The 18,170-nt window shown below is 42.5% G+C and overlaps 1 protein-coding gene across 1 annotated transcript in view; it reads right to left on the bottom strand.

The window, feature by feature from the left end:
- Positions 1–18,170, bottom strand: part of PKD1L1 (polycystin 1 like 1, transient receptor potential channel interacting) — a 166,191-nt gene that overhangs the window by 16,829 nt on the left and 131,192 nt on the right. Inside the window, 3 exon segments of the mRNA XM_071215041.1 lie at positions 4,369–4,530; positions 13,039–13,269; positions 17,812–17,946. Of these exon segments, the coding sequence (XP_071071142.1) occupies positions 4,369–4,530; positions 13,039–13,269; positions 17,812–17,946 (528 nt within the window).

The following is an 18,170-nucleotide window of genomic DNA, read 5'->3' as shown; positions in this document are numbered from 1 at the left end:
GATCCACTCATCTGTTGATGGGCATTTGGGTTGATTCCAACTTTTGGCAATAGTGAACAATGCTGCTATGAACATTGGTGTACATATATCGGTTTGCGTCCTTGTTTTCAGTTCTGCTGGGTATATACCCAGCAGTGGTATTGCTGGGTCATATGGCAAATCTACGGCTAGTTTTTTGAGAAACCGCCATACTGTCCTCCAGAATGGTTGGATCCTTCTGCATTCCCACCAGCAGTGGATGAGTGTTCCCCTTTCTTCACATCCTCTCCAGCACTTGTATTCTTCTGTTTTTTTCATAGCTGCCAATCTTATGGGTGTAAGATGGTATCTCATTGTGGTTTTGATTTGCATTTCCCTGATAGCTAGAGATTTGGAACATTTTTTCATGTGCTTTTTTGCCATTTGTATTTCTTCTTTGGAGAAGTGTCTGTTTAAGTCTTTTTCCCATTTTTTAAATGGGTTGTTTATCTTTTTATTTTCAAGATATAGGAGTTCTTTATATATGCAAGTTATAAGTTTCTTATCAGATATATGGTTCCCAAATATTTTCTCCCACTGTGTGGGCTCCCTTTTTACTTTCTTGACAAATTCCTTTGAGGTGCAAAAGGCTTTAATTTTGAGGAAGTCCCATTTATCTATCAGTTCTTTTGCTGCTCGTGCTTTTGGTGAGATATTCATAAATCCATTACCTATTACAAGGTCCTGTAGATGTTTCCCTACACTGCTTTCTAAGGTTTTTATGGTCTTGGCTCTTATATTTAGGTCTTTGATCCATCTTGAGTTGATCTTTGTATAAGGTGTGAGATGGTAATCCTCTTTCATTCTTCTACATATGGCTATCCAGTTCTCCAGACACCATTTGTTGAATAGGCCACTCTCTCCCAGTTGAGAGGGTTTGGTGGCTTTATCGAATATTATGTGGCTATATATGTGAGGTTCTATATCAGAGCTTTCTTTTTTTTTTTTTTAAAAAAGATTATTTATTTATTTAATTTTCCCCCCTCCCCTGGTTGTCTGTTCTTGGTGTCTATTTGCTGCGTCTTGTTTCTTTGTCCGCTTCTGTTGTCGTCAGCGGGCACGGGAAATGTGGGCGGCGCCATTCCTGGGCAGGCTGCTCTTTCTTTTTCACACTGGGCGGCTCTCCTTACGGGGCGCACTCCTTGCACGTGGGGCTCCCCTATGCGGGGGACACCCTTGCGTGGCATGGCACTCCTCGCGCGCATCAGCACTGCGCATGGCCAGCTCCACACGGGTCAAGGAGGCCCGGGGTTTGAACCACGGACCTCCCATATGGTAGACGGACGCCCTAACCACTGGGCCAAAGTCCGTTTCCCTATATCAGAGATTTCAATTCGATTCCATTGGTCTATGTGTCTCTCCTTATGCCAATACCATGCTGTTTTCACCACCGTAGCTTTGTAGTATGTTTTGAAGTCAGGTAGTGTGATTCCTCCAATTTCGTTTTTCTTTTTCAGTATGTCTTTGGCTATTCGGGGTCTCTTTCCTTTCCAAATAAATTTCATAGTTAGTTTTTCTAGTTCCTTAAAGAAGGCTGTGTTGATTTTTATTGGGATTGCATTGAATGTGTATATCAGTTTTGGTAGGATAGACATCTTAATAATGTTCAGTCTTCCTATCCATGAACAAGGAATAGTCTTCCATTTATTTAGGTCTTCTTTGATTTCCTTGAACAATCTTGTATAGTTCTTGGTGTATAAGTTCTTTACTTCTTTAGTTAAATTTATTCCTAAGTATTTGATTTTTTTATTTACTATTGTGAATGGTATTTGTTTCTTGATTTCCTCATGATCTTGCTCATTATTGGTGTACAGAAATGCTACTGATTTTTGCGCATTGATCTTATTCCTGCAACTTTACTAAACTCATTTATGAGTTCTAGAATCTTTGTTGTAGATCTCTCAGGGTTTTCTATGTATAGGATCATGTCATCTGCAAATAATGAAATTTTGACTTCTTCCTTTCCAATTTGAATGCCTTTTATTTCTGGCTCTTTCCTCAGTGCTCGAGCAAGTACTTCTAAGACAATGTTAAATAGGAGTGGAGACAGTGGGCATCCTTGTCTTGTTCCTGAGTTTAGAGGGAAGGAGTCTAGAATTTCTCCATTGTACACAATATTGGCTTTAGGTTTTTCATATATACTCTTTATCATGTTCAAAAAATTTCCTTGTATTCCAATCTTTTGGAGTGTTTTTATCAAGAAAGGGTGCTGTATTTTGTCAAATGCTTTTTCTGCATCAATAGATATAATCATGTGATTTTTTTCCTTCAATCTGTTTATATGGTGTATTACGTTGATTGATTTTCTTATGTTGAACCATCCTTGCATACCTGGGATGAATCCCACTTGGTCGTGGTGTATAATTCGTTTAATGTGTTGTTGAATACGATTAGCAAGTATTTTGTTAAGTATTTTTGCGTCTAGGTTCATTAGAGAAATTGGTCTGTAATTTTCCTTTCTTGTGATGTCTTTGTTTGGCTTTGGTACTAGGGTAATGTTGGCATCATAGAAGGAGTTGGGTAATATTCTTTCTGTTTTGATTTTTTGGAATAGTTTCAGCAGGATTGGTGTCAGTTCTTTCCGGAATGTTTTGTAGAATTCACCTGTGAAGCCATCTGGCCCTGGGCTCTTCTTAGTTGGGAGATTTTTAATAACTGATTCTATCTCTCTGCTTGTGATTGGTTTGTTAAGTTCATCAATTTCTTCTTTTGTCAATATGGGCTGCTTATGTGTTTCTAGGAATTTGTCCATTTCCTCTAGATTGTCATTTTTGTTGGAATATAGTTTTTCAAAATATCCTCTTATGATAGTCTTTATTTCTGTGGGGTCAGTAGTGATATCACCTTTCTCATTTCTTATTTTGTGTATTTGCATCTTCTCTCTTTTTTTCTTTGTTAGTGTCACTAAAGGTTTGTCAATTTTGTTAATCTTCTCAAAAAACCAGCTCTTGGTCTTGTTTATCTGTTCAAGTGCTTTTTTATTTTCTATTTCATTTAGTTCTGCTCTTATCTTTGTTATTTCCTTCCTTCTTCTTCCTGTTGGGTTACTTTGTTGTTGTTTTTCTAATTCCTTCAAATGTGCAGTTAGTTCTTCAATTTTTGCTCTTTCTTCTTTTTTGATATATGAATTTATGGCTATAAACTTCCCTCTCAGTACTGCTTTTGCTGCATCCCATAAATTTTGGTTGTGTTATCATTATCATTTGTTTCAAGGTAGTCATTGATTTCTTTTGAGATTTCCTCTTTGACCCACTGTTTTTCTAAGAGTGTGTTGTTTAATTTCCAAATCGTGGTGTGAAATCTGGGCTTCTGTCCCTTGCAAATCTCCAGCTTGACTCCACTGTGGTCAGATATAATGTTTTGTATGATTTCAATCTTTCTGAATTCGTTCAGCCTTTCTTTGTGGCCTAGCATATGATCTATCTTGGAGAATGATCCATGTGCGCCTGAGAAAAATGTATATCCTGCTGTGTTTGGGTGTAGCGATCTATATATGTCTATTAGATCCAGCTCTTCTAATATACTGTTCAGATGTTTTGTTTCTTTGGTGATTCTCTTTTGAGATGTTCTGTCCAGAGTTGATAGTGGTGTATTAAAATCCCCCACTAGTGGTACAAATTTTAGATGGCAATGTGCTATGTTAAAACACATATAGGATCCTGGAGTCAGAAGATCTGGGTACTGGGCCTGTTTCTTCACAACTCATTTATAATATACAGATATGTATATAAATATTATGGATAATAAAACCTACAAAAAGGACTATTGAGTGGGTTTAATTGCAATAATATATGGGAAAGTATGTGATAAACACTGAAGCCCTACAACAATGGAGAATAACATGATGACATATGACTGGTTTTAGAATTGATATTTGGGCAATGCCTAAATACCAGCAGTGGGAAATAGTTGCTTTGATTTGTTTGCATTCAGGTATAGGATAACTAAGCATTCAGGTCTGAGGTAACTAAGCTCAAACACTGTGCCTAAGGCTCCATATTTTGGGTAAAAGTTTTATTCTGGCAGTAGGTTCCCAAAGCAGATGACTAACTCTAAAGGGGACAGAGTAGATTTGTATGTATATATATTAGGAAGAGGATTATAAACTATCTTTCCAACCTTACGGGGTTATTATAAAGTCATTATAATGAGTTGAAAGAGGAGAATATGCTTAGTAAACTGTAAAGTGCTTTATGATTTCAAAGGACAATTTTATGAGTTCCTCTATGGTTAAGAACTAATTTTTGGCACAGAATCACAATTATGCTTCAATAACTGAAAGCAGAATTCTGAATGCAAGTCATCACGAATGTGCTATATGTTCACTGAGGTAAGAATGTTCTGACTTACATGATTTTCAGCCATCTTAGTCTCTTCCAACATTGGCCTTTTCAGTCCTAAAAAGGTGAGGGCTTTCCCCCATGCGTAAGCAGTAAGATCTTTAAGTCTCACAAGGTCTTTACTTCGAAAAGATTTTCCTTTTCTGGCAAAAGTCAGGAGGGAACCTTTCAGCTGGAGAAAAGAAAAAAGTAAAGACAAATTTAGGGTTAGCAGAAAAAAAATTGCTACATTAATTTTAAGAAACTCTGAAATAGAGATTATATCTGGTGATGGTATTTTATTACCTTTTGATAAGAAGGCAAATGTTTGGTAAAAATCAGGAAATATCTTTCATGAATTGAGCTAAACTGCAGTAAGATGAACTCAGTAACAAAATTAATCTTTTCATAAAGGGTATTTTCCCTATCTATCAGCTGAGGATTAGGATTATTAAAACAATGGCTTAATTGACATAGCAGAGATGGACTAGAAGTGAGGTGCACATGACAGCATATGATGTACCCAGGAAACAGGGATGCACAGACATGACAGGTCCTATGTGCCTTCATGTGTCAGACCTATACAGTGATGCCCAGGTACCCAAGAGGAAACTGGTCTATAAACTGTCCCCAGTTGCATATAGGTGAGTCTTCTACTGCTTTACCAGCTATGAGACATATATATATATGTCTGTTATTGTTTCCATTTAGAGACTAAGTGTGGTTTAAAGTGATGTGTATGGCTGCCAAGTTGATTCCCCTACTTCCACACTTATAAGAGGCAAGAATCTGGGTGAGAGTGTTTTCAACACTTCAAGAGTTCTGTGGAGTCAAAAGTTACTTTGATGTTGGCTAGCTCTTTCTAGATAATCTGAATATAGTTACAAAAGAAAGCAATGAGCTAAAGGCTTGAAATCTGCAACTTAAACACTGCATGAATAATGTGAAAGTTTCTATGTGTGCTCCGAAGGAAAATCTTGTTTCATGCAGTCACAGACTTGAGATCTCTGAAAACCAGACTCAGAGTCTCATTGTACAATTAGTAGAGTTAAAAGGAAACTAAGCAGGGTGTCTGATATTAAAGTGAAGGCAGGGTGTCTGATATTAAAGTGAAGGCATTGATTGGAAAGGAGAGGAACCCTGAGGATTGGGATGGAGACATATAGGTTAAGGGTGATATTGGTGGGGACAATGGAATCCTAAATTCTGCTGAGACTTTGCCAGATAAACCTGTGGTGGCCTGCCTCAGGGAGTGTGGACCTCCTTCCAGCCCCGAGGCAGGTACCAGCCAAATTCCAGCATGCACTGCCCAACCTCCACCCTGCCCTGAGGTATCTGCCTTCCAACCCCAGCCTAAAAAGATAAATCCTCACCAGAAGAAAATGCAAAGGAATACCCTGAGGTCAGTAGCTTGCAAGGCATTTGGAATCCTTCTTCTACCCACTCCTACCACCCCTCTTCTCTTTTAGACCTATTACTAGACTAAAAATCACAATAAGGTCCCAAAGGTTAAGTACAAAGTGTGACCCTTGAGGATGTATGCAATACTCTAAAAGAACTGCGTGAGTTTTCCAACTACATAGACAGAGATCAGGGGAAAATGTGTGGGAATGGATACTAAGAGTATGGGATAATGGTGGAAGGAATATAAATTTGGATCAGGCTGAATTTATTGATATGGGCCCACTAAGAAGAAATTCTAGATTCAACACTGTATCTTGAGGGGTTAGAAAGGGTTCTAACAGTTTGTGTGGCTGACTGAAACATGGGCCAAAGTATGTCCTAGAATATCTGAGGTTGAGATGCCAGATATGTCCTGGTATACAATGATAGGAAATTCAAAGACTTAGGGAGATTGGAATGCTAGTAGTCTATGGATTTACCATTTAAAATCTGCCCACCCACCCTGGGAACGTCCAGAAGGGACACCTTTAACCAGGACTGTGAGGAATAAATTGTAAGACTAACTCCATCTTTCCTGAAGAGTTCTATGATTGCTCTTCTCTCTAGTCCAGATATTACTGTACGAACTGTTGTAATAGAACTAGAATCCTTATATACTATGGGGATGATTGGATTGGCTGGTAAAAGTCAAGTATCAGCAGTTAATCACCAAAAACAAGGGCGATGTGGCTACCACGATGAAAGGCAGACTCAAAGTAGCAATCAGAAGAGTCTGAGTTGCATAGAGCTATGGCATTGGCTAGTAGATCATGGGGTACCTAGAAGTGAATTACATGTGCCCAAATGCCCATGGGCACCACCCCTGCCATATTACCTTCTCTTTCCCAGTCCACAGATTTGGCCTTTTGGGGAGTACCTTACAGTCGGTTGACTGAAAAAGAGAAAATTTTGGCCTGATTTACAGATAGTTCTGCACAATATGCAGGTGCCATCCGAAAGTGGACAGTTGCAGCACTCTAGCCCCTTTCTGGGATGTCCTTCAAGGACAGAATTGAGGGCAAATCCCCCCAGTGGGTGAAACTTCAAGCAGTGCACCTGGTTGCCATTTTGCTTGGAAGAAAAAAATGGCTGGAGGTGCCTTTGTAAACTGATTCATGCACCATTGCTAATCATTTGGCTGTATTGTCAGGGTTAGGAAAATTGGTGACAAAGAGATCTGGGGAGGAGGTATGTGGATAAGACCCTTCTGAGTGGGCACAAAACATGAAAACATTTCTGTCCCACGTGAATGCTCACCAGAGGGTGACTTCAACAGAGAACGATTTTAATAATCAAGTGGATAAGATGACCCAATCTATGGTTGATGCTCAGCCTCTTTCTCCAGCCACTCCTGTCATTGTCCAATGGGCTCATAAACAAAGTGGCCATGGAGGTAGGGATGGAGGTTAGGCATGGGCTCAGCAACATGGACTTCCCCTCACCAAGGCTGACTTGGATACAGTCACTGCTGAGTGCCCAATCTGCCAATATGGCACTATTCCCTGAGGTGATCAGCCTGCTACCTGATGCCAGGTTGATTACACTGGACTTCTTCCATCATGGAAGGAATAGTGATTTATTTTAAATGGAATAGGCACACACTCTGGATATGGGTTTGCATTCCCTGCACACACTGCTTCTTCCAAAACTACCATCCATGGGCTTACCAAATGGCTTATCCACTGCCATGGCATTCCACACAGCATTGCTCCTGATCTAGGAACCCATTTCACAGCAAATGATGTGTGGGAATGGGCACATGCCTGTGGAATTCTCTGGTCTTACCATGATCCCCATCATCTTGAAGCAGCTGGATTGACAGAACGGTGTAATGGCCTTTTGAAGACTCAATTATGGTGCCAACTAGGTGGCAATACCTTGCAGGGCTGGGGAAATGTTCTCCAGGACGCTGTGTATTCTCCTAAATCAACATCTACTCTATAGTGCTGTTTCTCTAATAGCCAGGATTCACAGGTCCAGGAATTAAGGAGCAGAAATGGGAGTGGCACCACTCACTATTACCCCTAGTGATCCACTAGGAAAATTTTTACTTCCTACCCCTGCAATCTTAAGCTCTGCTGGTCTACAGATTTTAGTTCCAAAGGGAAGAGTGCTTCCACTAGGGAACAAGACAATGATTCCATTGAACTGGAAGTTAGAATTGCCACCTGGTCACTTTGGGCTCCTCATGCCTTGAATCAACAGGCAAAGAAGGGAATTACTACACTGGCTGGGGTGATTGATCCTGACTATCAAGGGGGAATAGGACTACACCTACATAGTGGGGATAAAGAAGAGTTTGCCTCGAATACAGGAGATCCTCTAAGGCCTCTCTTAGTACTACCATGCCCAGTGACTAAAGTCAACAAAAAATTACAAAAACCCAATCTAAACAGGAATAACAGTGGCCCAGAATCTTCAGGAATGAAAGTTTGGGTCACCCCACCAGGCAAAGAACCACAGCCAACTGAGGTGCTTGCTGAGGGTAATGGGAACATGGAATGGGTAGTGAAAGAAGGTAGAGATAAATATGAACCTTGACCATGTGACCAGCTAGAGAAACAAGGACAGTAATGGTCATGAATATTTTTTCCTTGCTTTGTAAGAATATCTTAGTCTTCTTCCCAAAATTTTTCCCTTATCAACATGACATAAGTTTTATGAGTTCATGTCATAATATTTAAGGCTCTCAAGTTTAAGAGTGGATATTACCCAAGGACTTGTACCCTATTCTGTAGGGAATTAATACATTTCTGATTGTACGCAGGACAGCTGAATATTATTAGGCAGAAATATATACATGTGAGTTACTGTTTCTAGTTAGAGACTAAGTATGGTTTAAGGCAATGTGTATGGCTGCCAAGTTGACAAGGGTGGACTTGGCCATGTAATGGTGCTCAGTTGTTTGGTCAAGCAAGCACTGGGCTAACTGTAATACAAGGACATTTATGGACTTTAATTATCAGCGGGTTGATTGTGTAGATGGCTGATTACATCTACAATTAACCACAGAGACTGTAGTCAGCTTTGAGTGCGAAGCTGTTTTATCCAATCAGTTGAATGCCTTAAAAGGGGATGGATTTTAGCCTTCAGAGAGAATGTTCCAGCTCGATTTTGGACAGCCAACTTGTCCTCGAACCCATCAAGGACCTTCATCAGATTCCCTGGCTTGCAGCCTGCCTGTGGAATCTGGACTAGTGCATTCCCATGGTCACATGAGAGAATTTTATAAAATCTCATACTATTTACAGATATCACCTGTCAATTCTGTTTCCCTAGAGAACCCTGAGTAATATACCAGTCAAAAGATCTCCTGTGGCAGTGAGAGCTCTGGGCATTGACCTGACATATTCAGAGATATTAATATATTAGTGCCTCCCCTTTTAGGGTTCAAATGCCTTAGCTTGACTTTCTAGGTCCTCCATTCCTGGCTCCCCCATTCTTTGCAACATTATGTCTGTTTCATCCAAAACCTCATCTTGACCCTCTCTAACTGCTTTGCTCTTGCTCTGGCCCCTGCCTACAAATGTTCTTCCCAGTTGTCTCCATTATCTGACTTCCTGCTCATCCACCAAGACTGAACTCAAATTTCACTTCTGCTGTGTGAAGATTTCCTGGTCTCCCTAAGAAGAATGAATCAGTCCCTCATCTAAGTTCCTTGCTTTTTGAGGAAACTTCTAGTTAAAATTGCATATCATTGGGCAGGACCAGTATGCTAAAACTCTAAAGAAACCAAAGCAGATCTAAATAAATGGATGGACGCACTGAATTACTGGATTGAAAGACAATGTTATTATGGTGTCAATTCTCCCCAAATTTAATAAACGGATTCAAGGCAATTCCTACTTAAATCCCAGCATGCTTTCTGAGGTAGATAATGACAAGCTGAATATAAATTTTATATAGAAAGACAAAAAGAACTGGAATAGCCAAAATTGAAAAAGAACAACAAAGTCGGACATCTCACCTATCCTATTTAAGGACTTACTGTAGATTTATAGTAATCAAGACAGTGTGATATTAGTGAATATCAATGGAGCAGAATAAAGAGCCCAAAAATAGACCCACATAGATTTAGTCAACTGATTTTTGACAAAGGTGCTAAGGCTATTCAATAGAGAAAGGATAGTCTTTTCAAAAGTGGTGCTGAAACAATAGGATAGCCATGTATAACAACATTAACCCCAACCCAAACCTCACACTTTATCCTAAAATTAACTTAAAATGGATCATAAATCTAAGTATAAAACTTCTAAAAGAAAATATAAGAGAAAATGCACATGACATGGAGTTTTTAGATATGATACCTTTGCAAAATCCATAAACGAAATACTTGATAAAGAGCCTTTATTAAAATTAAAAGCTCTTGCCCTATAAAAGACACTGATAAGAGTATGAAAGAACAAACCACAGGCTGGGAGAAAATATTTGCATATCACATACTGGATAAAGCATTTTTATCCAAAATATGTGAAAATTATAATAATTATTTGTTTACACTCATATCTTCCTCTAGGGACTGTGAGTTCCTGAGGGCAGGAGCCAAACATTAACTTTGTTTCTCTACTGTCTGCATATAATAGGCATTCTTTAAATAATTGTTGAGTGAAACCATGAGTAAACTAATGAGTAAGTGGATGGATGGATGGATGAATGTATGTATGTATGTATGGAAGGATGGAAGGAGGGAGGGATGGAGGGATGGATGGAAGGATGGAAGGAGGGAGGGATGGAGGGAGGGGTGGAAGGATGGATAGATGGACGAACAGTGAGTAGTTGCTAGGAGAATTGAAGAAGCAAAGACTCAGTGCCTGTTTTGTCAAGATATGGGCATAGTAAGAGTCACCTTCAGTTTTACGCAAGCTACTAAAGTAGAGTACTGAGAGATATTTACAGACTGAAGAGTTACCCACTTAGAAATTCAATTCATTTAACTTTAACTGAGCTCTACAACGTGTCAGGAACTACCAAGGAGTCAGCCATAGCATAGATATCTGCTCTGAAAATGGAAGATAGAAAACGACTATAATTCAACTGACCAAATGGCGAGCCACAGTCAGAGTCCTCTGGGAGTAGGGAGGAGAATTGGCTAGCTGGGAATGGGGTGGGGGGAGGGTGCACCAGGGAAACTTTCTACAGGTGACCCCCAAATGAACACCGTTTTATATGAATGAGTAGAACTTTGGCCAAGTGTTGTGTCGGGGAGGGACCTGGGGAAGGTGTGAGACAGTTGAGGGAGCAGTGCCCCCAGGGGCTCAGAAGAGAACTCAGGGCTCGGTGGGAGGGCTGCACGTAGTCCAGCACAGAGCAAGGGTTTCCCATGCTGAGCATGCAACAGGACCACCAGAAGGGCTTTCTGAGAACAGTGGTGGTATGGCCCCCACCAAGATTCCGATGCAGCAAACTGGTGTGCGACCCGAGGAAGAGCTGGGCTGCCAGTGGTAGCTGAATTGGGTAGAGCTGCCAGATAAAATGCAGGACACTCAGTTGAATTTCAGTTACAAATAAACAATGGATAATTTTTTAGCATAAGTTTGTCTGAGCTATTGCAGGGGACATATTCATGCTAAAAAATTATTTGTTTTTCACCTGGAATTTAAAGTTAGCTGTATTTTATTTGCTGAACCTAGCACCTCTAAGTATGGTGGCAGGGCAAGGCCATGGGGGATCTCTTCCAACACAGAAAGATTTTAAATTGGGGGTGACATGACCAGACTTGCAAGTGGTGACTGGATCGGAGGGTGGGAAACAGAAAGCTTGACTCTTCACTCAGCCCCCAGCCCAGAGTACCTATCCAATTAAGGTTGGCTGATTGGAGTGAAACGTTTTTAAGAAAGCAAGATTTAGATAACAAAGCAAGAGGTGTCCCTGTGACAGTTTTATGACTGGGGAAAGTAAAGTCAAGAGAAAGAAGACATGTCAGTGCAGGGTGAGGGAAGCTTCCTGGAGAAGAACTGCCACCTGAGAGTCAAACTGATTGCCCTGGTGGTGCATGACCTGCGTGGGGCGGGTTTTGGTTGGGAAGGCTACATGGGAACAAGTAAATCATCTTACATGTTCAGCTTCTTCTGGTTGAGCAGACAGAAGCTCCACTAACTTCTAGGAGAGAGAAGAGTTGCCTACATTTACAATTTAGGAAGTATCTGTAGATCCACTAATGGCAGCTCAATGTACCATCTTCATTTTACAGATGCAGAGCCTGAGCCCCAGAGTAGAAGTCAGTAGCCAAGGCCATTACTGAGTAGCATGAAAATGGCTGGATCTTGAGGAGCCCCTGACAACCACAGTGTCATACCAAATACTCCTCACAGTATTGGAGGGAAGGTGGGGGGTCCACAGTGAATAGGAAGAGAACGCATTTCACAAAGTGCAGCATGATAAAAGGATTCAGGACCAGCCAATGGCCTGTGCATGTCAGAACAGATCCAGGAACTGACTTCTAGCTCCCAAAATGTGTTGGCTGAAGGGAGCAACTCGTTTTTAAGACAGCAAGATTGGCGGCAGACTTGGCCCAGTGGTTAGGGCGCCCGTCTACCACATGGGAGGTCTGAGGTTCAGACCCCGGGCCTCCTTGACCCGTGTGGACCTGGCTCACGTGCAGTGCTGATGTGCGCAAGGAGTGCCGCGCCATGCAGGGGTGTCCCCTGCATAGGGGAGCCCCATGCGCAAGGAGTGCACCTGTAAGGAGAGCCGCCTAGTGTGAAAGAAAGTGCAGCCTGCCCAGGAATGGCACTGCACACATGGAGAGCTGAACATAACAAGAAGAAACACAGATTCCCGTGCCGCTGACAACAACAGAAGCGGACAAAGAAGAACACGCAGCGAATGGACACAGAGACTAAACAACCGGGGTGGGGTGGGGGGGAGGTGAGAGAAATAAATAAATAAATAAATAAATCTTAAAAAAAAAAAAGGAAAAAAGACAGGAAGATTGAAACAGTGAGGCACAAGATGCCCTGGCAGCAGTGTGAGGTTGTGCAAACTAAAGTTTGGAGAAAGAATTGATGGTGAGGGAGGCTTCCTGGAGGAGGGAGGCCTCCTGGAGTGACCGGTGGTCTCCTGGATGGTTCCAGGCTAAGGGAGAGTCTCTGTGGTCAGCCCTTCCCAAGGAAAGGAGAACGGGCTTCCAGGATTCGTTATCATAAGATTGGGCCTGGGCAGCTTGGACGTATACAGGACGAAGCAAAGAGAATTTCATCTGACCATTATGTGAAACTTTAAAAACCTTCACTTCAAACTCTGGGACACAGACACTTACCATTCCAAACCACAAAAAGGCCGTTGCGAGACAAAAGGCCGCGTAGTAACAAGCCACGGCAAGCTGGTTAGACTCGTAAAGGCCCAAGAATGCTTCGCGTTGGCTCCTTCCCAGAAGAGGCGGCAGCAGCCTGGGGATGGAATCCACAAAGGTGCTGGAGGGTAGAGGCTGGGCGAAGGGCAGAAGGCTGCACAGCTGGGAGAGGGCCGCCAGCGCCAGGAGGCCAGCAAGCTGCAGGGGCAGAGAGAGCCAGCTCCGCTCACCTTCCTGGCACCGGGCTCCATGGAGCACATGCTAAATGCTTCACAACAATGCAACACTCAGAGCCTTGGTTTTGGGAATGTTGATCGTGTCAGTGCTGAGGATTGGGAATTCATCCCCCAAGGCCAGCTGAGTCTGGTGGAGTCCCTGCTGGGTCTTCCTGCAACCCTCCCCTGGCCTTGCACCCAGAAGCACCCTGGCTGGCTCTCCATGCTCATGTACCCCCCTTCTCTAGTGATCTGCTGCCCCTATCCAGTTCCATGGGTGCCATCAATCCCCCTCCTCTGTAAAGTCTTCCCTCTTTGACAATCAGCTGCTGCAGGCTTCTGTCTCCCCTCAGGATTCTGTGCTTGCTCTGCTCTGTTTCCTCTTCTAGGAGACCACAATGGACGCCAGGGCAGCTTTCCCACCTGCTTTCTGTCCCTAGCCCCTGGCAAGGACTTGGTAAAATAAACCACTTAATAAATGGCAGGGAGGCGAATTTTGAGTTAAATTTAGTTCCGATAAGTTTTGTTGTCCTGGTCGTCGTAACAGACTGAGGATGGTCCCTGGGGTCTGAGGGGTTGTGCTACAGGCCCTGTGTATTTTGCTCACATAGTTCACTCAACAAGTACTGGTGCCAATGCATATCCGCTCTACTTGGATGACACACGCTCTGCAATGGTCCCAGGCCCATACGTGTCTGTGAAGGAACATGACAATGCCCTCCTGAGATTCTAAGCAGATGTTTCAGCCACATGACTGCTCCTATGCAGGGCCAGCTGGCAACCCATTTCCATTTGCTGTCCCCAAAGATTTCCCTACTGATACCCTGGACCTCATCTTGGCGTTACTTACTGTATTAGTCAGCCAAAGGGGTGCTGATGCAAAATACCAGAAGCCTGCAGACTTTTATAAAGGGTATTTATTTGGGGTAGGAGCTTACGGGTGCCAGACCATAAAGCATAAGTTACTTCCCTCACCAAAGTCTATTTCCATGTGTTGGAGCAAGATGGCTGCCGATGTCTGTGAGGGTTCCGGCTTCCTGGGTTTCTCTGGGCTCATCTCCTCTGTTTTCTCCACAAGGTCAGCTGTAGATCACGAGGTTCTCTAGGCTTTGCCTCTCACTACAAGGTCATCTATAGACTATATATTAGGTGAATGGCTTTGTCTCTCTCCCTCGGGTTTCTGCCATGTCTAAGGAGCCTTCTCTATTCCTCTGTATTCCTCGTCTGGCTCAGGTCCTCTCTTCCTGGGGCTTGCTTCTCTTTCCTCTGCGTGCTGGCTTCCTGGGGCTCCAGCTTAAGACTTCAGCATCAAACTCCAACATCAAAACTCCAACCTTAGAAACCCTCAACTCTGTCCTTTGCCATGCCTTTTATCCTTGAGTGGGGACTCAATGCCCTAATGACATGGCCTAATCAAAGCCCTAATCATAACTTAATCATACCCAGGTACAGACTAGATTATAAACATAATCCAATATCTATTTTTGGAATTCATAACCATATCAAACTGCTATATATTCCACCCTCTGAGTTCCAAAAAGACATTACAATATTCAAAAACCCCTTAAATCAGTAACAATGCAAGGACAAAATCCTATCACAATCAATTTAAAGAAATACAGTTTGTCTTGGGGCAAAGTCCTGTCTGCTATAGACCTTGGAACCTTAGAAAACAATTTATCTGTTTCCAATATACAAATAGACAAAGAATAAACATTTTCCTTACAATAAGGAGAAATTGGGAGGGAAATATGAGTCACAGGTTCTCTACAGTTCAGTAAACCTGCAGGGCATCCGCCTTTCAGTTTCAAAGTCTGAGAGTCATTCTTAAGAGGATGATTTCTTCTCCTTAGTGCCTTATGGGAACCCACCCTTTCCACATGCTTGCCCAATGGCCATTTTCTTGGTTCCACCCTTATCAAGAATCTGGGTGTCAACCAAGTCCCAGACCTCACTCTCCAATAGTGTTGGGGTGATTGCATACCTTAACCAATCTTTGGGTTAGAGTCTTAACCCCCTAGTACAGTGATGTGAAGATAACATTCCCCCTAAACTTTGACAAACAGGTTCAACCCATTCAGAGCAATGAGTTGACCTCCTGACCTTCTCTAACCTTTGGCATACAGGCTCAACCCTCTCAGAGCAACGAGTTGACCACCTCACCTTCCCTAGTCCATGGGAGACAGGTCCACCCCTCTCAGATCTGTGGGGTGATGACCTTAACTGCCCTAATCCTTGGGGAATGTGCTCCACCCTCTCTGCACCCTGGGCTGGCAAAACTCTCCCAGAACATCAGGTGGGAACATCCACCCTCTTCAACTGCTAGGGCAAACTAACCCTCTCTGTACATATAGGTGGTGTTCCTCTCTTGGCCCAAGGAGATGTCTTAATTCCAGATCTCATCTTCCATGGTTTTCCTCTTAAAGCTGTTTCTCCTTCAATCTCTTCTTTCCCTGTCCCTTTTAGTCCAACCTGACAGTGGTTTTGCTCATATAGCTCTCTCGAAAACCTTGTTGGTTTAGCATGCAAGAAGCAGCGGTCTAAGCCAGCAGACAATAAGACTTTCCACAAGTCTTTCCAAGATTACTGCATTTTCAATCCTGATTTACAAGTCCCAAGTTTAGTTAAGTCCTCCAGTGGGGCACTTTCATCTGGGAGCTTGAATTTCCTGAGGCTTGGAATTTCCAGAATTAGTTTCTGTTTTCTTTGTGTCTGACAGTTTAGTCCTCAGTATATCTTTCTTGTCTAGCATTTTGCTATAAGCTGCAAGCAGAAGCCAAGCTGCATTCTCCAGGTTTACTTTGGAAACTTTCTCAGCTAAATGCCCAGGCTTACCATTTGCAAATTCTTCCTTCCATAAAATACCAGGAGTTAATCTTGCTAAGTTCTCTGCAACTTTAAAACATGAATAATCTTTCCTCCAGTTCCCAATAATAGTTTCATCATTTACTTCTAAGGCATCATGAAAAGTCTCTTTAGCATCCATATTGCTATCAATAGTATCTTCAAAGCACTGTAGGTCTTTTCTTTCAAGCATCTCATAATGCTTCCAAAAATTACCCCTTACCCATTTATAAAACCATTTCAGCATTTCAATAATTGCAAAAGCACTTCCCCACTCCTCAATACCAAATTCTCTATTAGTTAGCCAAAGGGGTGCTGAAGCAAAATACCAGAAGCCTGTTGACTTTTATAAAGGGTATTTATTTGGGGTAGAAGTTTATAGTTGCCAGGCCATAAAGCATAAGTTACTTCCCTCACCAAAGTCTATTTCCATGTGTTGGAGCAAGATGGCTGCCGACATCTGTGAGGATTCAGGCTTCCTGGGTTCCTCTAGGCTCAGCTCCTCTGATTTTTCTACAAGGTCAGCTGTAGACTATGAGGCTCTCTAGCCTTTGCCTCTTACCACAAGGTCAGCTGTAGACTATCAGGCGAATGGCTTTGCCTCTCTCCCTGGGGTTTCTGCCATGTCTAAGGAGCCTTCTCTATTCCTCTGTGTTCCTCGTCTGGCTCAGGTCCTCACTTCCTGGGGCTTGCTTCTCTTTCCTCTGCATGCTGACTTCCTGGGGCTCCAGCTTAAGAATTCAGCATCAAACTCCAACATCAGAAACCCTCAATTCTGTCCTTTGTCATGCCTCTTATCTGTGAGTCCCTGCCCACCAAGGGGTGGGAACTCAATGCCCTAATGACATGGCCCAATCAAAGCCCTAATCATAACTTAATCATGCCCAGGTACAGGCTAGATTATAAACATAATCCAATATCTATTTTTGGAATTCATAACTGTATCAAACTGCTACACTTAAAGTATAAGAGGAATCAGTCTGGGCTTGGTGCCCTCCATCCTAAGGGAGCCCTTGACTCTGAAAGCCAGACCCTCTCCTAACTCAGGCCTTCCCCATGCTGGACCCGATCAGAATAAGTCATACCCCAGGGGACTAGGGCTACGATGAGTCTCTAGCCCTCCTGTGTGCTGGTCATCAGACCAGCCTTCAGGGCCAGCCCTGGATGGAGCAATCTGTTGCAGTATCAGGCCCTTGGAGGCAGAGAGAGGATGTGGGCTTCAGAGGGAGGTGCTGCTGGAAGCCATGCCCAGAGAGGAACATCTATTACCTAAGAGTTATATCACTAACCTCTATGAAAGAACAATATCGGCCCACAGGGTGGTTGTGATAATTAAGTGAGGAATATATGAGAGGATTCATGGACAATCCCTAGCATTTAGAAGAAGCTCAGTGGGTAAAAATAACTATTTACATTAATAGCAAAATAATGTGCCATGGGGAAGTTTAACACAGAGCAAGTGATTAATAAATTATGGTTATTGTTGTTATGACCTTAGCTTATCTATAAATATTGACATTATCTAAAACCATACTTTAATGGGTTGGGAGACTGGCATTCTAGATGGTTGCTTCACCTTGAGAGAAGCTTGTTTTACCCTTGAGAAAGGGCTAACTAATGAGAATACACTTATTGTATTGCTTTCTTGGGGAAATCAATGGAAAAAGAGGAGCATTCTTACCCCTGGTGCAATGATGCTGGAGATTGAACGGTGCATTGTCAAAGAGCAAGAAGCCATTGTTCTTTGAAGGCCAAGAAGACAAATACATCTTAACATCAAGAGGAATAAAAGGATTCCTTCAAGGGATCGTGTCCTCTGAGACAGAAGAACATAATTCAGTGGGTCACTCAATTGCACGAAGGCAAACAGGCCTATTTGGACCTGTAAGGTAGGTACAAGGCAAAATCTGCAATGATTATTGACTGGACTTGATTGTTATACAGACCAGGAATCTCCAGGTTACAGAAGGTGGTATATATCTTTAGAGGACAATGAGTCACAAGCAGGACTCAATGCAAATTATACTTCAGGCCTAGCCA

The sequence above is a fragment of the Dasypus novemcinctus genome, chromosome 5 (genome assembly GCF_030445035.2).
Source record: "Dasypus novemcinctus isolate mDasNov1 chromosome 5, mDasNov1.1.hap2, whole genome shotgun sequence".
Taxonomy (NCBI): Eukaryota; Metazoa; Chordata; class Mammalia; order Cingulata; family Dasypodidae; genus Dasypus; species Dasypus novemcinctus.
This window is presented reverse-complemented; position numbering and strand designations above follow the sequence as displayed.